The sequence below is a fragment of the Sylvia atricapilla genome, chromosome 9 (assembly GCF_009819655.1).
Source record: "Sylvia atricapilla isolate bSylAtr1 chromosome 9, bSylAtr1.pri, whole genome shotgun sequence".
NCBI lineage: Eukaryota > Metazoa > Chordata > Aves > Passeriformes > Sylviidae > Sylvia > Sylvia atricapilla.
In genome coordinates, this window is record NC_089148.1 from 23,851,172 (window position 1) to 23,870,680 (window position 19,509).

The 19,509-nt window shown below is 39.9% G+C and overlaps 1 protein-coding gene across 1 annotated transcript in view; it reads left to right on the top strand.

Moving 5' to 3' along the window:
* Positions 1-386: 386 nt before the first annotated feature.
* Positions 387-19,509, top strand: part of SLC44A5 (solute carrier family 44 member 5) — a 61,106-nt gene continuing 41,983 nt past the window's right edge. Inside the window, exon 1 of the mRNA XM_066325293.1 lies at positions 387-584. Within this exon, the coding sequence (XP_066181390.1) occupies positions 548-584 (37 nt within the window). The 5' untranslated portion in view covers positions 387-547. The remainder of the gene's footprint in view (positions 585-19,509) is intronic.

Genomic DNA, 19,509 nt, shown 5'->3' on the forward strand with positions numbered 1-19,509 from the left:
GGAGCCCCGGCGGGCGGCGAGCCGCTTCGGGGCCGGCCGGCCGGCTTCCACCAGCGGCAACACCTCCGGGCTCTGCGCAAGGCAGAGGCACAGGCGGGCAGCGCACCCGGCTACGACAGCGGCGGTTGGTGCAGGAGGATGGAAACCACCCTGCCAGGTACGGCCTCGCCGAGTCCGGCCCCGCTCTCGCCGGATGCCGAAGTTGCCGCCGGGCCCAAGCGAAGTTGGCGACGCGCGACCCGTCCCGGCTCCCCTCGGCGGCCCTCGGCGCGGCCGCTCCGCCCGCACCCCCCCTCCTCGCGACCCGGGCACCGGCACCGCCCCCGCGGGTCGGCGCAGGCGTCGCCGCGGAGCCGGCGGGACGGGAGGGTGGGCGTGGGGTGCGGGCGGTGCTGCGGGCGGCCGCGGCAGAGCGGAGCGGGAGGCTGCCCGGCCGCCGCCGCCTCTCATGCCTTCACGGCAACAAAGAACGCGCTGAGCGGCGGGCGGAGGCGCCGGGCCCCTGGCTGTGCCCCGGCAGTGTCGGCGCGGAGGGCACCGGGAGACGATGGCGAGGAAGGGCGAAGCCTCCGCACATCTCTACGGTGAGCGCGGGGCACGGCGGGGCGAGCGCCGGTGCTGGGGCGGGGGTGGCTGGCGCCTGTCCTGCCCTCCGGCCTGTTTACAGCGCGGATCTGCCCGGCGGACAGCGACGGCCGGAGGCGGACGGAGTTTGTTTCCCTTGGCGAATGTGAGGGCGCGGTGGTCGTAGGGTGCCCCGTGTCGGAGGTAGACCCCGGGACGCCGGAGTACCTGGCCCGGCCTGGAGCAAGCAGGAGGATCGGTTCAGGCAATGAGCCGGGGGGCGCAGAGATGGGGGCGGGCAGACCTGGAGCTTCCGCCGCCGCGGGAGCAGGTGCGTTGTGGCCGCTTTGTCTGCGTTCTGGGGCAGAGAGGGGCCGGGCGGCAGGTGCGCAGGCCGGGCCGGGCCGGCTCCGCTGTGGAATGGCTGAAGCGTTTTGCGGGCCCGTGGGGTGCCCGGAGCGGTGTGCGGGGGCGGAGCCCGCTGAGCGGCGGTACCTGTGGGCTGCTGGTGCTCGGGGCGCACGCAGCGGGAGCTGCCCGCTGCTCTGCTAACCGGCGGCGCGGGAAGGTCACCGCGGGCAGAACTTCATCTGGGTGTTTGGGCTCTGCTTTAATTGCTCCATGGAAGGCGATGTATTTGCGATGCGGGACACGGGGTTTGCAAAGCTGCTTAGCCTGTTTGAAGGTGTCGCTACCAAGCCGATTTCCTCTTCCAGTGTACGCGAGATTTCCATGGCAAAACAAACGTGCAGAATGAGCAAACCCCTTTAGGACAGGTCTGCTGCTCCAGGAGCCCTGAAGGCCTCCAGCAATGAGCCGAGCTAGGCAAAAGGGTAAACGCGACTTGGTAAAGCAGCCTTTGCCTCCGTACCACAGACATGCTGTGAGACATATTTACACCTTTGAAAAATCTGGTTTTTAATTCACTGCCGTGGTCTGAACCTTGATTTGACTAAAGGAAAATCCATGTCTTGGCTTCCTTTGAAAAAGGGAAATGTAGAAAAAAAAGCCTTTGGGGAAGGAAGACAAACCACAAAGCTAAGGTGAAATAAAAATTGGCGAGTCTGAAATAATTTAACTTCTGACAGAACCTTTTTCCAGTCCTATGGAATTCAAATAGTCCTGCAGGTTACTGCAGAGAGAGTGTAGGCCTAGGATCATAGATACTCAGCACTGATGGCAGAAAGAGTGGAAGTATTATTCTGAAAGAGGAGCAGGAACACAGTACTCAGGAAGGGAAAAACAGCTTTCAAATGCGTTCAGTAGGTGCTGTGTAGGCTTCCTCATTTGCCATTTGTAAGCAAGAACACTCTAGTAAAGTCTTGATGAGTGATGCCAAGTGTTTTACTGTCATAATACAGTAATCTTTTAAACTTCATTTTGAAAACACATTACATGGGTAAGAAAGGGTGAGTCTTTTTATTCACCTTTAGGGAGGAAGGCAGCATTCTGAAGAATCATAGAATTTTTGCAATTTGAGCTGTTTCATCAGTGTGTTTACTTCCTTTTAGTTCATTTACATGTATGGATATTAATAGTGGTAGTGTTTATTGTACTACTACATTGCAGAAATCTTGAGCAATTACTTTATTATTGTGTTGGGCAGCAAGGTTCTTTTCCGTATTAGATCCCATAATGTTAAGGGCTTGTAAAACGGAAAGTGCAGCATTTTCAAATTGAGCTTATGGAATACGATTTTCCTTTTAAATTAGGTTGCTGTAATAGTTATTCTGTTGACTTTGTTGTCTTTGCCAGCAACTGGTTATTTATTATCCTGCAGGTTTATTTTTCAGAAGAAAAAATGTCCTAAACTTCTTTCCTTGGAATCTCAAAAATTCCTCAAAGATTTTTAATTTGTGTCATCAGTTTGATTCTTTAGAAGAAATTAAGCAAGTGCATTTCTTAAAGGGAAGCAGTGCTTTTCTTTCATGTGACTGCAGTATTAACTGCTGTCATGTGACTGTTGAAATTAGTTTTTACTTCATTGTAGAATCAGTGATTGTCCCATAAGCAATTTCCTGTAGCAGTGAGCTGCAGTTCAGTTTTACCTTACAAATGGACACTGAAGGCCAAAGGAATGATGACATCTTTAACAAAAACTTTTATCACTATTTTAAGAAACATTGAGAAGGCCCAATTTATTATTTCCAACTCAAATGGATCTAGCTTTTTTTCTATCTGCATGTTTAAATCTTCTTTAGGAAGAACTATCTACCTTTTTTTTTTTTTTTTTTTGTCGGTAATGGATGCAACCAAAACTTGAGTTTATAATTGTAATTTCCTAGTTACTGCTGTGAAGTGATCACGTTAGGTTTCTCTTAAGAAGAATTCGATTTGGTTATGCTCCCAAGCTGGGGAAGTTCTGTTTCACTTGGGAGAGCTTTTGAGAAACTGTGGCACTTAGTATCAAGATGTCATTCTTGTCACTTTGCCTGCATTTACGATTCCTAATTTCCCCCAGTTATTCATACGTACCATGCAGAAAGGGCATCTTTAAACTGAGGAAAATGGGCTGTTTAGCCACAGCAGTGTCATACAATGTGGGAGCTGTTGCCTGTGACACTACTGCAGATAAAGCTTCCCTAGTTCCTGCTGGTAAATCCTTGTGCATGTGGTATGTAACTCATTTTGCCTTCTGAGGTTCAAATTTTGTACCAGTGGGGTAGGTTCATATCAAAAATGAAACTCAATTTAAAACTTTATTAATATCTTAATATACCCAGAAGTGTTGGAAATAGTGAAATTTACTCTTTGAGCACATCTGGCAAACCTAGTTACAGAGCTTCAGACATACCTGATTTTGCCAGCATTTGAGTTTTACATAAAACAATTTGCTGTGGAACACATTTGGGAGGCTGAGCAGAAAACCAGAGAAAGAATTTGAAACACTTTTTAATATGTTTCCTGTTGTGTTTTACTGCAGACAGGTCTTTTTGAGTGAAAACTAACTTTCTCAGCGTGCTGCTTCATTTTTTGTCTGGTTCTATGGTGATGTCCTCCACAACATCTTTGTCCCAAGAGTTACAGTCAGTGGTTCAGTATCCAAGTGGAACCAGTAATGAGTGGTGTTCGTACTGTAAGCAATGCTATTTAGTATGTACATCAACAAACTAAATTAGGTCAAGTGCACCCCCAGCACAGCTGCAGGTGACACCAAGGTGAGTGGTTCAGTTGATACCCTAAAAGGAAAGGATGCCATTCAGGGGGCCATGACAAGCTTGAGGATCTACAAGCTGCTTGAAGTCAAGCAAGGCCAAGATCTTACACCTTGGTGGGGTGATTCCCATTATCAGCACAAGCTGGGGGATGAATGGTTTGAGAGCAATGCTGTAGAAGAAGGACTTATAATACTGATGGATGAAGAATTGGCTGTGGCCTGGCAATGTGCACCTGCAACCCAAAAGGCCAGTTGTGTCCTGGGCTGCATGAAAAGAAGTGGGACACCAGATTGAGGGAGGTAATTCTGCCCCTCCTCTACTCCACTCTGGTGAGACTCCACCTGAAGGTACTGCATGTGTCTCCAGCATTCCCAACATGAGCAAGACAGGGATCTTGGAGCAGGTCCATAGGAGGGCCACAAAGATGATTAGCAGGCTGGAGCACCTCTCCTATGAAGAAAGGCCAAAAGAACTGAGATAGTTCAGCTTTTTGTTATGTATAAAGAGGGTTTGTAAGAAAGAGGGAGAAATATTTTATTATATATTTTTTAAGCCCTGTCTTTTTTTCCCGTTTTGTTTCCCCCAAGGTTTCTATTGACAGGACAAGGGTCAATGGTTTTTAACTGAAAGAGGATTTTGGTTGGACATAAGGAAGATTTTTTTTTAATCACAAGAGTGATTAGGTGCTGAAACAGGTTGCCCAGAGAAGCTGTGGCTGCACCATCCCTGAAAATGTCTAAGGCCAGGTTGAACGAGACTCTTAAGTAACCTGGTCTAGTGGAAGGTGTCCATGGCCATGGCTTAGGGTTGGAGTGAGATGAGCTTTAAGGTCCGTTCCAACCTGAACCAATTTGTGGTTCTATGAAGGTATGAAAAGTACTGCATACCAGATACGGTTTGGTCAGTAAGTGAATAGGCAATAGGACTGGTAGGATTTAGGTAATACAATTTTTCCTCACCTAGTGGTCTAGCACTTCTTTGTGTTTCTTAAGCCAAATTATTGCTGCATTTTCCATTCCAATTAAGATTCTAGAGTATCTGAAAGCGTCTAGGATAACACTTGTTATCCTTTAGCACTTGCGTGTTGCACATCTTTTAGCTTACTGACTTATTTATGCCGAGCCATTCTTGGTAGTAAGGTATTGGCTCAGCCATGAACAAGGAAATTCAATCAGAACATCTATAAGTAAGGAGATTAATGGAACTGTTATGCATCTATAAGTAAGGAGATTAATGGAACTCAGCTGTTGAGTGGGTTATGTATAACTCTCACTGAATATTATCTAGAAAGAGTTTAATAACCTAGGCTTCTTGTTGACTAATTAAACTTGGTTATATCTTTTAACACGCAGGATACTAATACATAGTTGAGGGGAAATTATCATTACTACCATCCCAGGCCTGTATAGTATATTATCATCCAGTCTTTCATCTCTACTTCTCAAAGTCTCTCCTGTTCTACTAGGCCTGTATTTCTGTACACTGTATCCTTATATTAAAGCCATAAATATCTCATTCTGCACAGGCCAATTAGTTATTACTGTTGCATAATAAGCAAAAATAAAACAAATTTGTCATCATCATATGATCAGAAGAAAAAAATGCTGTTACAGTTTAACACACAGAAATGTGGAGGTGATTTAGTAAATTCAATGACTGATCTTCACTTGGGTATGAGTAATCTATTTGCCTTGCATTCACTCCTGAAGTGTAAAGGCATATCACATTCACAGTTGCGTAACTGTGGCTTTTTGTGTTTCCTGTTGCTAGTATCTGGCTCAGAGGCAGTCAGATTTACAAAATCTGCTGATGTGATTCCTTAGCATCTGGATATTATGTCAGGGAGTTAGTGTGTCATTACTATCTAATAATCTAATAAATAATACAGAAGCATCCAGCAGGATAGTGTAAATTACATTAACTTAGGACTATTCTATTAAAGCAAATACATGTTAAGGGCTTTTGTCTTTCCTTGTTCCTAGCCTCTGTGAGGTCAGGAACAAGGTGTGTTTTATGGAATAATACTCTGATTTGTTTTAATACTGGGAAGATAAATACCCAAATTTGTTAGCAACCTTACTTTATTACAGTGAAGGCTAAGGAAAATGTGATGTCTATGCACTGTACAACATAAGTGAACCTGGACATTTAGATTTCCATATGTGGAACTTATGATTATTTTGGGATTTTGAAGAAGGTGTTTCAGTCAGAGGTTGAGGAAACAGTGAAGAAGTACCCAAGAAATCCTGGAAAAAGGTTATTCTGTTAGTCTTTCAAAGTTCTTTCCAACTTTATTTTCTGTTGGCACTTACTTGGGAGGTGGTGTGATACACAGGACTCAAAGTCCATGAAGATGGTGTGGGAAAGTGGTGACAAGTCTAATAAGTAACTATGGGAAAAATAAGTTTATAATAAAACTGTGTTTTATTTTTGCTAGGATGACAAGAAATAAATGCCTGGCAGATTAGAATTAAGTGGATGTCTTAGGTATCTAAGTATTCTTAGGCAATAGATCCCATCAGTGACCAAGTATAATTTTGGACAAAACACCTGTGCAACTTAAACTTTATGTGTATGTTTCTGCTGGTTTTTTTTTTTTTTTTTTCATATTATTCAGTCTAAATTTGTTGGTACCAAGCCTTTATGATACTGGAATTCCAGTCTCTGGAATAAATAGCTTTATACCTGTCATTCCGAATAATAGAGCTCCAATCCGTATGAAACATCAGGAGTTTTTTCTTATCACATTACTTTGCTGTGGCACTTGGCAGCAGCTGGAATGCTATAAGCATCCAGAAATAAAAGTAGCCAGGAGGGAATCTCTCTTGCTTGTGGGATAATCCCACAGAGTCTACTGCTGATACAGTAATTCAGTGCTGTCTACATGCTCAAACAAATTATGGGCAACTTTTCGTGGGCAGAGATGGGATACATCTGACTGTTCCTTCTAACTAAGGGATATTTGCATTTTTCCAGTCCCCATTCCACATAGATGAAATCATCCTTTCCCTCCTAGGTTGTGGTGAAGAGAGCTGCAGCAAGAGACTGTACTCCTTAAAGGTGCTCTGTTGGGCAGTCACTCTGAAATCAAAGGTCTTCTGTTTTACTAAAACTTGGGACAGTGCCTTTGATTGACCTCTGACATCTGCCAAGAAAAGGAAGTTTTGCTTAAAGCTATCCCCTACCTACTGATTAAGGTTCCCAAAAGATGTTTGGTGGGCTGCTTCTCCAGAAGGAAGTCCCATGCTTGTTCCTACTTTTAACCAGTAGATATCTGTAAAAATATATGGTTTAGTGTGTGCTTCCAATGTTATAGGGGTGGGAACCCATTTGTACTTAACGATTATGTTTCACCAGAAAGAAGAGCTCTAACATGAGTGGACTGGGATACCACATAATTTTCTCTTCTGCACAGCTGATCTTATATAGAAGAATGTATCTATTGCATGCAGATCATCTAGACTTGTACAAGCTGATGTGCTGTGAAATTTGGTAGCTGAATTAGTGCCCTTTATAATCAGTGTACTTAGAATCAGTGTACAAATAATTATGCAAAATAATACCTCTGGTATTTTTATATACGATTATAGTGGATATTACATTAAAATTAACTGCTTCTTTCATCATTGATATTTTTCTATAAGAGTTATAATTTCTTGGATATGAGCTGGTTGCTAAAAAACAGCTAAGTGTAGCAAAATACAGTATTTCTATTTAGATCCCCTCCCAACAGAATGACAAATAACTCTTATACTGTTGCTTTATTCTGTCAGACAAAAGGCAATAAGCTGTATCTGTGAATACGCCTTTTTGTTGGTTTCAGTACAATGCAACGTCTGTGCTAACATCTAGGCAACTGCTATAAACAGGGAAATGATGTGCCCTGTGACCAATACTCTTGAACTCTTATAATATTTACCTCCATAAGTAATTTAAAGGTTTGTGTAGGATTTGTGAGATAATACAGTTCTTTTATACTTATATATATATGTGTGTGTATTTAGGTAAATATGTATATAATATGTACATATATGTTGCTAACAATTATTTTAATTAGGAATACATAATTTCATTTGGAAAGTAACATAATGTTACATTATATTGTATTTCTAGTTATGCAGTTTATGCAGAGTAGATCCTTGCTAATTTATGCTGATAGGCTCTTCACGAATGACTAAGTGTTGTTGCAAGAGCCATGTAACACCAGCCCACAAGCTTGAGGTTAACCACCATTTTGGTCTCCAGTCCAAGGAGAAACAACCATATTGGCAGCTGCCTGGAAGCGTATTTTGGAATTGTAGAGAAGATAATAAAGAGAGCTCAACTACTGAAACTTGGCTTTTTCTTCTAATCCTTTTATAATGAAAGGTTTTCCTTTCAACTGAGGGAATTAAACATCTGTAGGTAGTGAATCAGTGGCTTCAGATATGGACAAACAGAATAGGAAGAGAAATCAGTGAAAGTTTCTTTAAAAAGTGAGAGTAACCCGAAATCAAGTGAATCTGTAAGTGGAGATGATAAACAAATAAATAAGCACACTAGAATTCTGAGCCAGTGGCTACCAATGAAGTTCTGTAGTACACCTGGAAATGTGGTTCTGCAAACAGAAAAAAATAACCCCCCCAACAGCCAAGAGCTTTTTGCCCAGTCTTCCCTGTTATGTACACTATAACCACTGCCAGAATATTATATATGAGAAAACCTACAAATGTTGTTTATTTATGCTCTGTCTCGCTCAAAAGTATAAGAAAAATATAGTAAGAAAGGATGGCGTGGTAAAGGATCAGTGTGGGGAAGTGTTTCTTTTTTTCCACACAGAGTGACTCCTGGGAGATGTGGATGGTCAATTAATGTAGTTTTGGTCACCTGTTTTTTGACTTGTTTTAAGCTGTTGGGTCAGTTCAATTAGTGGAGTGAGTTAATTATAATATTACATGCAATGTAGAAATTAAAGTTCATTAGATTTGACTAGTCCTAATGGGCTTGCGCTAAACTGTGTTGTCTCTAACCATTTTCTGTCATACTTTAAGGCAAAGTATGATAATTTTATGTCTGTACCAGAGATTATCTTTAAAAAACATCCTGCAGTGAATTTGCTTTTAAGTATTGAATTTGCCTGTATTGATTTTGCCATTAAAATAGTAAGTTGCAGTTTGCCCGGCCAAACAAGGGCAACTGCATGACAGTGGTCCTTAATACAGACTGCTGTACGCTTGGGAAGATTCTCTTGTTTATGGGTAACATTCTGCTTGTTGCCTGCATAATTAATTAAACTGAAAGAGGAAGTGGATTCTGTTCTCACTGTGATCCTAAGAGCCTTTCTGGAGAACTTGTGGAAGGGTAGGACTGTAGTCTGTATAGCTGTGCTTTTTTTTGACCTTTCAAATATGCTTGTGCTGTCTTGGCCTATCTGCTCATCCTCTCATGCAGTCCTGATGAGCACTTGCAAACTATTGGATAGCTGGACACTATCTTAAAACATGTCTTCCTGATGTTAGAGGGCATTTTAACTTTGGTATGAGTCATGATTAGTGTAATACAGGGCAAAGCCATATGTGTCTGCTTTCCGTTGCTATGGTCTTGTACAGGATTTCCACTTACAGCTGGGATTCGTTTACGCTTCACCCATGTCCTTACCTTTTCTTTTTCAAAGACAGATGAAAGCTAAATATTTGATTAGAAGATGAAATTATGTACTTATATTTTTGTGGGCTTTGTTTACATTTGATGACAGCTACATATTATATTGTCTTTCTCTGCTGCTTTGGCTGCACTACAAAAGCTGTGGTAAGTTATGTTGTGGTTACTCACAGCTTTCTCATGACCATTTGGAGCAATCCCTCAAACAAATGCTGCTATTGTTACTAAGGTAGATGCTTCTAAATAACTGTGAGGTCGCATCCCTGCAAGGATAAAGAAAGTTTATGCAAATTATTAGTACATACGTCAAGTTCTTGTACTATAGCTGTTGTCATTACAGGCATCTATCTTGACATCATCTATGCATCTGGCATCTGGAGTATCTGCTTTGTCTTTCATTATTGTCTGTTTGTCTCTCTCTGTTCTGTCAATCTGTCTTTTTGTTACAAAATACAGTTTTAGTTTATCACATGCTTCTTCATTGTTGTCCTATTTTTTAGAAGAATTGTATGATTTTTCCTTCCTATTCTCACTCTATTGGTTTCAATTCTGCAAATCTGACCTACATCAAAATAAAAATGAGCAACAAGCAAGGAATCTGAAGCTTTATTCTGCGTTACATTTGCAGTGTATTTCACCATCAGAACTTTTTTTTTTAAGATTATTACAGATTGCCAAAATATAATTGTATTTAGAACACAAAATTTCTCTCAGGAGGAGTTTGTACTTGACTTCCAGCTGTGAATCCTCTGTAATGCATGATAGACTCCTGTAGGCAACCTGCCATTTTCTTTGGCAAAACCTCAGTAGTGATAAATGTTGATCAAAAAGTTGTTGGAGGTGATTTTGTTCATATGTTTTTCAGCTTTCGTAGAACTAGGTAGAAAGCATTTTGCAGCAGATTTTCTATACAGCTGAAAGTTGTTTGCAAATTTTTTCCGTATCTTGTGCTGAGTAAACGTGCTGAATCTGCAATAAAATAAATATTTTGGCCATGAGAAAATCTTCCTCTGGAAGTACTGAGTAAGAAGAATGTTGCCACATTCTATCATATTAGAAAAAGGTGAGGAAATGTTTATTTGGTAAAGGAAGCCTCTTGTTTGTTAGGTTTTCATGATGTGTGTGTTGCTCAAGATGGGAGATTTGCAGAATGTATGAGAAGTTGTTCATGCTTCAGGACCGTTTCCCAGCAGCATTTAAAGCAATTGTAAATGTAATTGTATTGATACTGTGACAAAATGTCAGAGTATCCCAGAAATAATAGGTCTTAATACCTTAATGCAAGCTCTGGTTGGCTTGATGTATATATTCCTGGTGTTGCACTGACCCAAACGATTGAAACACTTCTATTCTGGGAGTACCAGTAGGATGGAATGTGAGCTGTGAGACAGTTTTTTGCTTGAATTCTGTAGTGGGTGGGAAGTATTTAAAGCACGAGGGGCCAATCCACTGCCATTTTTTTTTCCTTTAGTCTGAATGGTGGTTTTTGTATCTTCTGTGGAGACACATAGTTGCTTCCAGCACGAGTTGCTTAAAAAAGTAGGGCTTAGCAGAGTAGGTATCCAAATCACAGTGAGGGAAAGAGGGACTATGTCTTGGCATAAAATAATCAGCAAACCCATAGTTAGAAGTGTTTTGCAAGACTAGAGAGTCAAGCTGATTTAATTTTCCTATTTTCAGATTTTTTGGACGGTAATTCACAACCGAAGCAATTTTTTACTTTTTTTCCTAGCCTGTAGTGAAGCAGGAAGAGAGACTGAGGATAATTATTGGTATGTCAAAAAAAGCTCGAGATTGAAAAGTAATGGCTTGCATCCTTAGAATAGAATAGTAGTTTGGAGCAGCCTTCTGGAACGTGAGACTAGAAAGTCAGTCTTCTGTGTCGTAGTATTCCCAACTTGTCCCATTTAATCTGTATTAATCCTTTCAGTTTTATAGAAGCTTTGGTTAGGTTTAGTGATTGAGATCTCTCACAAAAGGTACTCTAAAAAGAAAACCATTTGTTAGCCTTCATTTTGTCTATTAGTAATAGAAAAATACATGGTTGTATTTCAGGTGATTTTCCTTCAGTCAGGTTCCTTATTGCATTTTCTAAAACATTCAGGATGTATATATACTGTAACCTCATTCTGCATTTTACCAGTACATGCTCATTATCTTTAGGGTTCTGTCTTTGTTGTTAGCATTCAGGAATAATTTCATTACTGTATTATCCAGAAATCAAAATCAAGTAATAACATATTGTGACTATCAAATACTCATTTATGCAGTTTGCTACAGTTATAGTTTGACTTAAATGGATTCAAGTTGATGGGAGCGTACTGTTCATTAGAACATGTTTAAGTGCATTAAAAGAAATTATTGCTGATGGTTAACAGTCAAGAAACAACTCTTTGTAAGTCATAATATGAATTGTATCTTCATAACATGCTAGGATTTGAACTTCTTTCAGTTCATACTGTTCTTAATTACAAGATTGCTGTGCTTTAGATTTGAAATTTTGATTCAGAAATTGATTTTTTGAATAGTTTATTCATTTTGCAGTTGTCAGGATAACTGAACTCCAGTTTTAACTTAATGCCTTTAGATTGCTCACTAAATACAACTCGTTGTGGACTTGACTTCAGTGAAGGACATATGGATAATTTGCTGCTATTTTTGAACACCTGATCAGTCTTATAATCTCTCCTACACTTATGCTACAGTTTGTTCTTCAATTTACCCTTCTGCATCATCTTGTTCCTGTTTCCCTTGCTTACTGGATTGGTTTCCATTTCCACTTGCTTTCCCCTCTATTTTTTTCATTCCTTCCTTATTTTCCTTCAAGAAATTTTTTTTATTCCACTTAATCGTTAATCAAGCCCCATTAATCACAGTTTAGATGGATATCTGGTATTGTGTCGTTCAAGCTGAAGAAGAAATATTGCTACTGCAGCACTGACAGGGAAAGAAGTCTGGGAAGCTGAAAACATTAGCATTCTAAAACATCTGATCAGTCCTATTTTAATACCTGACCAAACAAAAAACCAGCACCAAGCAAACAATAACAACAACAAAAAAACCGCACAGTCCTGCCATCCTGGAAGCAGCGCTCATTAAAAAAAAGGAAACACTGCTATTGCACAGGCCACGTATTTTCTTAGCAATAACTTAGGTCTTGTTTAGGTAGCTAGGGCATCTGAATAGGCAGACATTCAGAAGAGCTCTACTGCTCTAAAAAATCTCAACAGAGTGGTTCCTGTATGAGGATGCTCTCATTAAGAGGCCAAGGAAAGTCTTGAATGAGAAGGGGGTCTTCATGTGGGTGTGTTTTTGTGGGTTTTGGGGGGTGGCGTTGGTTGGTGGTTTTTTTTCTTTTTTTAAATATTTTTTGTGGGAGGTTTTGGGGGATTTTTTTTTTGTGTTTGGCTTTTTGTTTTGGTTAGTTTGTTTGTTTTGTGGTGTGGTTTGGTTTTTTTTTTCTGAGAGTTCTAACATAAAATCATTACTCTGAGATTGGCAAGTGTATCTGTCAATCAGTCCTGTTTTCCTCTTGGCTTACTGACAGTGATCTCACCTTTTAAATTACTGTCCATGTGGTCTGCTTGTAACAGGATCCCATAAGTCTACTTCTTTACTTTTTTTACACCCCTAGTTCAGTTTATAGATCTGTATCTTCATCTTAGGTGAGCTCAAACTGGCTTTCCTGAGTAGAGAAAATCTTCCAGGAAATAGTAAAAGGGCAGTCAGAAACTACTGATGCTTATCTTTGGCATCAGTTTCTCTAGCATAAGGTCTGCTGCTTAAAACATGAGAGAAATTGAAGATCTCTTGCTATTTTCAGTGCATATGTTTGCAGCTCTTCTTGGAATTTCTGTAGTAATTGTCACACAAATTTAGGTTCCACTTTAAGACCTCCATCTGTCTTATATAAAACAAATGAGAAGATACAATTTAGGAGCAGTAAAGAAAGATGAAGTTTCTGAACCATTTTAGATTAGTTCAAGTCTCATTTGACTTACAAGAAAGACTTAACGTGGCCCTTTCCTGTGGAACCCCTTGAGATACCTATCTCTTTAATTGAGCAAGTTAAAAAAGATTAGCAAGGTTTAGAATCTCAACTTTAAAATTCACAATGCTGAATTATACCAGGAAGGGAATGTATATCAAAATATTTTTCTTCTTGTAACATAAACATTCCTTTTTTTGACATTTCCTTTTATTAATATCTCTGTCAATACAGGGTTGTTTCTACAAAATATCTCTCTTTTTTCACATTAGCTTCTGGTTATCTTACATAATTTACAATATTGTTGGAATGTTGATTTCATTCTTTGCAGTTTATTTTCTGTGATGGGCTTCCAAACAGATTGACTCTTGAGTGGCAAAATATTTTAGGGGACACAAAGAGCTGATTTTGTTTTAATGGGCAATGGTGTAGTATAAATGACACAAATTCAGAGGAGACTAAACAAATGCTACTGCTCACTGAGATATTTAATTAGTGCTATGCATTCTAAGGTATAGAAAGCAGATTGAGTATACAGTAATCCCTTTATATGATTGGTCTTTACATACCTTCTTAAGTAGCCTTTTGATTTTGGACCAGCTCTCCACATCAAAAGTCTATAAGACATTTTTATATCTAAGGGTGAACAGAATGGAAACCTGTCATTCAGGAACAGTCCCATTTCATATATGTCAGCAGAATGGTAATAAAAATGTGGTTGGAAGAGAAGGGAGAATAATTTGAGATTCAGGATGGAGAATTACTTAAGGATGTGAACTAGGAAATGAGGGTTGAAGGACACTGACAGAACAGAAGGAAGCAGATTACAGGACCTGGAACATTGGAGGTCACAGATAATGGAAATAGTACTTATGAATCCTTGAACATGTTCTACTTATTTTTTAGCCAGAAGTATTCCATGAAGATCTCCCTATCATAAAGGATTGCTCTCTTAGCAGAACAGTCACTTCTGCTCAACTAGAAAAGAAGTACATAGCCTTCTAGCCAAATACAGGTGACAAAAAGTGTTGTTATGCAATAATATGTGGACACATGTCACCCCGGAGTGTTAAAATCTTGTATTTTAGAGTCACAGTGAAGAAAATCCTTCCAATTAAAATTTAAAATTTATACAGGTGTATGCTCACAGACCACACATGGAAACAAACAGTAGGTAAAATACAATTATTGCAAAATTGCTAGTTAATCATTTGGGGTGTTTTAGTTTCTCCAGAGATTTGGAATATTTAGTGAGTGCTGATAATAAATTCACATGTTTTGCATTTATACATAATGTAGTACAGATATAATGTCTTTCTCCTCACTTTCCATTCTTTAAAGAGATGAGTGGATTAACAGAATGTAAGAAAAAGTAGGGTACAAGCATGCACTGTGGAATCTTCCCTCTACACACTGACGCTTCAGTTTTGCAATACCATTTGTTTGCATCAGCCAGAGGTTCATCTGAATGAGTATGTTGTGGTGGCTCACTGGAGAAGGCAAATTTGGACTGCACACCATAACATTTCTGTTGATGTGCAATTCCCTCAAGGTCTCAAGAGATGAGATTAGGTGTCTTGTGGTAATGCCTTCTGCAAGCTTAGTCATAGTTTAAGCACAGTATCTGAAAGCCATAAAAAGAGTGCTGTGACCTGCACTGGCTCCAAGTACATGTGTCCTGGGGGCATTTGCTTAGAATACCATTGGGAAAAACAGTAGAATTCTTCATGGCACCTATAGCAGAGTTACTACCCACAGAAACTTTAGTGTTATAAATTCCATGTAGCAAAGCATGTTAGCAGCACCTTCATAGCTAAACGTTAAGTTTATGTGCTTTCAGTCCACCTCTTTAGTATCTCTGTACTAGCAACTGGCTTCATACATTGCAGAGAAAAGTCTAAGTAACTTGGGTGTTAATGTGTACCACTTTAAAAAATGCAGTTTTTAAAGGGGACATGTAACAACAACAACAGCAATAACAACAATGTATTAGTTGTTTATGTGTAGTATAATATTTCTTGACTATGCTTTTCAGTGCCAGATAACTAAAAAAAAAAAAAAAAAGAACAGTTGATTCAGCAATAAAACTCTAATGCTAAAGGCTCAGTTTTCAAAATTTACTTTGCTTCCAGTTCCTAGGATTTCACAGTTTTCACAGGATATTCCGACCTTGTCACATACAAGAGCAGAAACTCATTTCCAGTTATAATTTACGTGATTGTTAATATTTACCGAATATAAGACATCCGTTTCTAGGAATGAGTTGAAGATTAAACCAGAGATTAACTTTTAGGCATCTGGGCCTAATATTAAGCATTTTTAGCTGAGAATATAGCACCAGAACTTCCAGTCAGCAAGTACTTATATACATTATGATTTTATTGCTTACTGTTATTCTCAAAATGTTAAGGTACATCTGCAGTGCTTAAAAATAAAGCTGAGTCTAGGATTGTAAAGTGCTCAGGTTTTGTAACTCTTTGTAAGAAGGTGAGACTTGTTCTGCTTCTGAGACTAGGAAGGAATTTTCTGATCTTTCATCAAAATAAACCAAATTCTTATTCATACGGCTTCCATCTTCTCATATTTTTTCACAACCCTCTTAAAAACTTCCTTGGTGTTAAGATTAGTACGTGTTCTGAGAATCTCCCCAAGTCCCCCAAATCATATTTTGCCTCCTATTTTGGTCTCGTTTTGGTTTGTCTTTGAGAGGTTTCTTCTACACAAGTTACTTGTCAGTCTGTAAAATATTCACGTGTTAAACAGTCACATTAAATGTTCACATCCACAATGGGCTGTGATTCTCATTCCTTCCTCCCTCTCCCTCCAGCAGCTGGAGTACATTTTACATGTCGTTTATGTATAATGAGTGTGTCGTATTCTGGAGCTGCTGCAAAGTCTGTAAGAATATCTCCTCCCTCTTAGAAAACAGTGAGGATCTGATCCAGCACCTGTATTTAACCAAATGCCCAGCCTTTGGATCCTGAACACTTGTTAAGATGGCCTATGGCCCATTCCTGTAATGAAGCAGATATTTTGCTGAGTTATCACTGAGTACCCTTTCCTCTGAACAACAAGAAGCATTGTAGAAAAGTTCCAAGAGGATTTTATCTTTAATGATCACGTCTTCATTAATTCCACATACAGCTGATACACATCTAATGATTCATATATATGAGTTTTAGTCCTATAATAATTTCAGTCTAGAGGGACATTTGGGGCTGTTATTTATGCCACTGTGTCTGTGGATTTACATCTAGGATTATACTTTTCAGTTGTTTTGTTGTTAATTGATACACCAACAGCAATAAATAAAAGACAAATTCCAAATTAGAATTAGGTTTCCCATCATAAACTGGAAAATCTTTAATTATAACAAACCTGGTCCTATACAATGACCATATAGTGTATTTTTCTGTTGAAATGGAGAGGGAATCTGAGACAGTTCTGTGCTTTAGACACTAACTTGACAGCTGCTTCTGCAGAAACAGTTTGTTTCCTAGAAAGACTTTTCTCATAATGCACAATGCTTGGTATAGTAGCATTGCAAGTCAGTCTGTGTACAGATTTAGGGGTTGCTGTGTATCAGTTTTTACAGATATCTAGCTAACGTGAAATTTTCCAGACTTAGTCCTCTTACATCCCAAATTATTCCATTTTCAGATCACCATTCAAATAAAAATTTCTTTGTTGTAACACCTAATAAGGAAATGTATGGAGACCTTGTTTTCTGCATTAGTATGTAACAATCTCTCGTTAATTATGTATGTTGGAAATGCCAACAAGTTCCTTTGAGGAATAAAACCCTGTAACTAATACTGGATTATTTATTTGCTAACAGTCCAAGGAATCAAACCTGGCTCAAAGGATGCAAACCAACTTAGCATGATATGTTGTTCCTTTAGAAGCCTATAGAAACAGAAAACAGAAAATTAGTAGTCACAGTCCTCTTCTTTTGTCTAAGAACACATTCAGCTTTGTGTAAAGTAAGCTTCTAGTTCCAGAGTATTTTCTTTTATGAAGACAAAACAGAGAATACAGTGGAAGTCTTTTTTTATTAATAAATGAAAAAAACTTGGAATAAAAGGTGACTTCTGACCCATTCTAAGGAACTGTGTTTGCTCAAATAAATTCTTAAATCTGCCTGTATGATAATTTTGAGAATATATTCACTGTTCTAGACACAGAGCCATTGTTAACACTGCTAAGGCTACAGAGCACATCCTACAGTCTCAGAAATGAAGGCAAAATAAATGAAAATGTGCCTGCCTGTTAAAATACTGGATCTAATTAACATAGCCTTACAAACTCTTAATTGTCATTGCATATCTAATGGTTCAGAAACAGCCAGGGAGAGCTAGTGCTTTGTTCATTATACCAAACAGTATACTGTACAGAGACTGTCCAGAAAGATAGGCATTCATAATAATTCATTTTACATACAATGTTAAATAAGCATAAATTTTAATCTCTGTTAAAGCAGCAATACTTCATGACTCACCAAATCCCCGTCTGAATGGTTTTATTTTTGTATTCTACTATCATACTGAATACTAGTAACCAAGTGCAACAGTTGGTCACGCATTTGGGCAGCAGGACTTTCAGTGAAATTGTGGGTGCTTGGTTCAAACAACGCACTTTGTAAAGGCAAAATTAGATATTTTTCTAGCATTAGAAATGCCTTGAACAATCAACACGTCATGTTAAATTGTCCAGCTTTATGTAGTGTAATTTACCAGACATTGCTCTGCAGACATGGTCTATTGGCATTCAGCAATGTTTGGGTGAAACAACCCTTTGGCTGTTGCGGAGGGTATTCTTTTGAGAGTCAATGTTTTACTAATGTTAAATACGCTTGAAGTTCTGTCACGTTGTTCTTTAATAAAAATTAGTCACTCTACGTAACCGTCCTGCTGCCAGGTGCGGGTTTGCCCTGGAAGCTGAGCCACGAGTGCCGGGGTCGGGCTGGCGGGCAGGGCCCGTTGGATGGCGCTCATGGAGACCAGAGGGGCCGAGCGGCCTGGGGCAGCGGCAGCATATGGCCGGGAAGCAGAGCTGGCGCTGGGCCGGGGCCGCGGGCAGGGCACGGCACAGGCCGCATGGGCTGAGTAGGGTGGGCCGCCGCCGTGACTCGGGCAGAAGAGCGAAAGCGGCCGGGCTGTGCCTGGCGAGGGCGAGGCTCCCCGAAAGGGAGCGGCCCTGGCTGAGGCCTCCCCGCAGCGCGGCTCCGGAGCCGCCCCACAGACGGCTGAGGGAGGGCGTCCCGTGGCCGTGCTGCACCCTGGCCTGGGGCAGAGCAGAGAGCGCGCAGGGCTTGGCGTTAGCACTTCTCTCACTCAGGTGTGCACCAAAAGGGGATGCCTGAGGCAGAGACCTGAATTAGGGCAGAAAATGTCTTGTTCTGCTTCCAGTTTTTCAATCTCTCTAAGTAAAAGGTTTTATTTCAGATACGAGATGCAAAGAGAATGGTGACAACACCCACAGAAAACGCGTTGCAACCACTTGTCATGCAATAATGACATCCAAGGACTTGTTAAAGAAATTGATTAAAATATTACTACTTCTCTAAGCTGTGCAGGGATAGGAGATTCTGGATGGTTTTCTGTCTTCTCTAGTAGTCAGCCATCATAGCTGGGTGTGCTTCCCGTGGCAGATTCTCACAGACTGTAGGGCTAAGAGTTTCTGAAAGCTGTGCATTTAATTACTAGAGACAATTTTTCCAGAGAATTTGTGCTATTTTTGAAGACCGTACTTCATAGATCTGTGTCTCCTTTTCCCTCAGAATAAAGGGCTGTGGGAGCGGATATTTGTATATTCTATTGAAAAACAAAGGGTGAGAGACAGTAGTTTGTCTTGAGTGCATCAGGATGTCTGGCTCACAAATTAAAAAAAAATTATGATTTTTTAACGTTATTTTTAAAAGCAGAACTTTATGTGTATACTTCTTTTACAGAATACTCTCATGTAATTTCTCTGGTTTTGAACTGACCTATGCTACAAAGTTCTTATTCAAATTCTTCTACTTCAATAGAAGGAAAAACATAATTTTAATGCCACTTCCAGTAGTCTATTTGTGTCTAAAAGAAATTTTAAATTTGCTACCTAAGTACTAAATGGAAGCTTCTAAATAGGTTGTAACAGCTTTTTTCTAGTGGATAAATT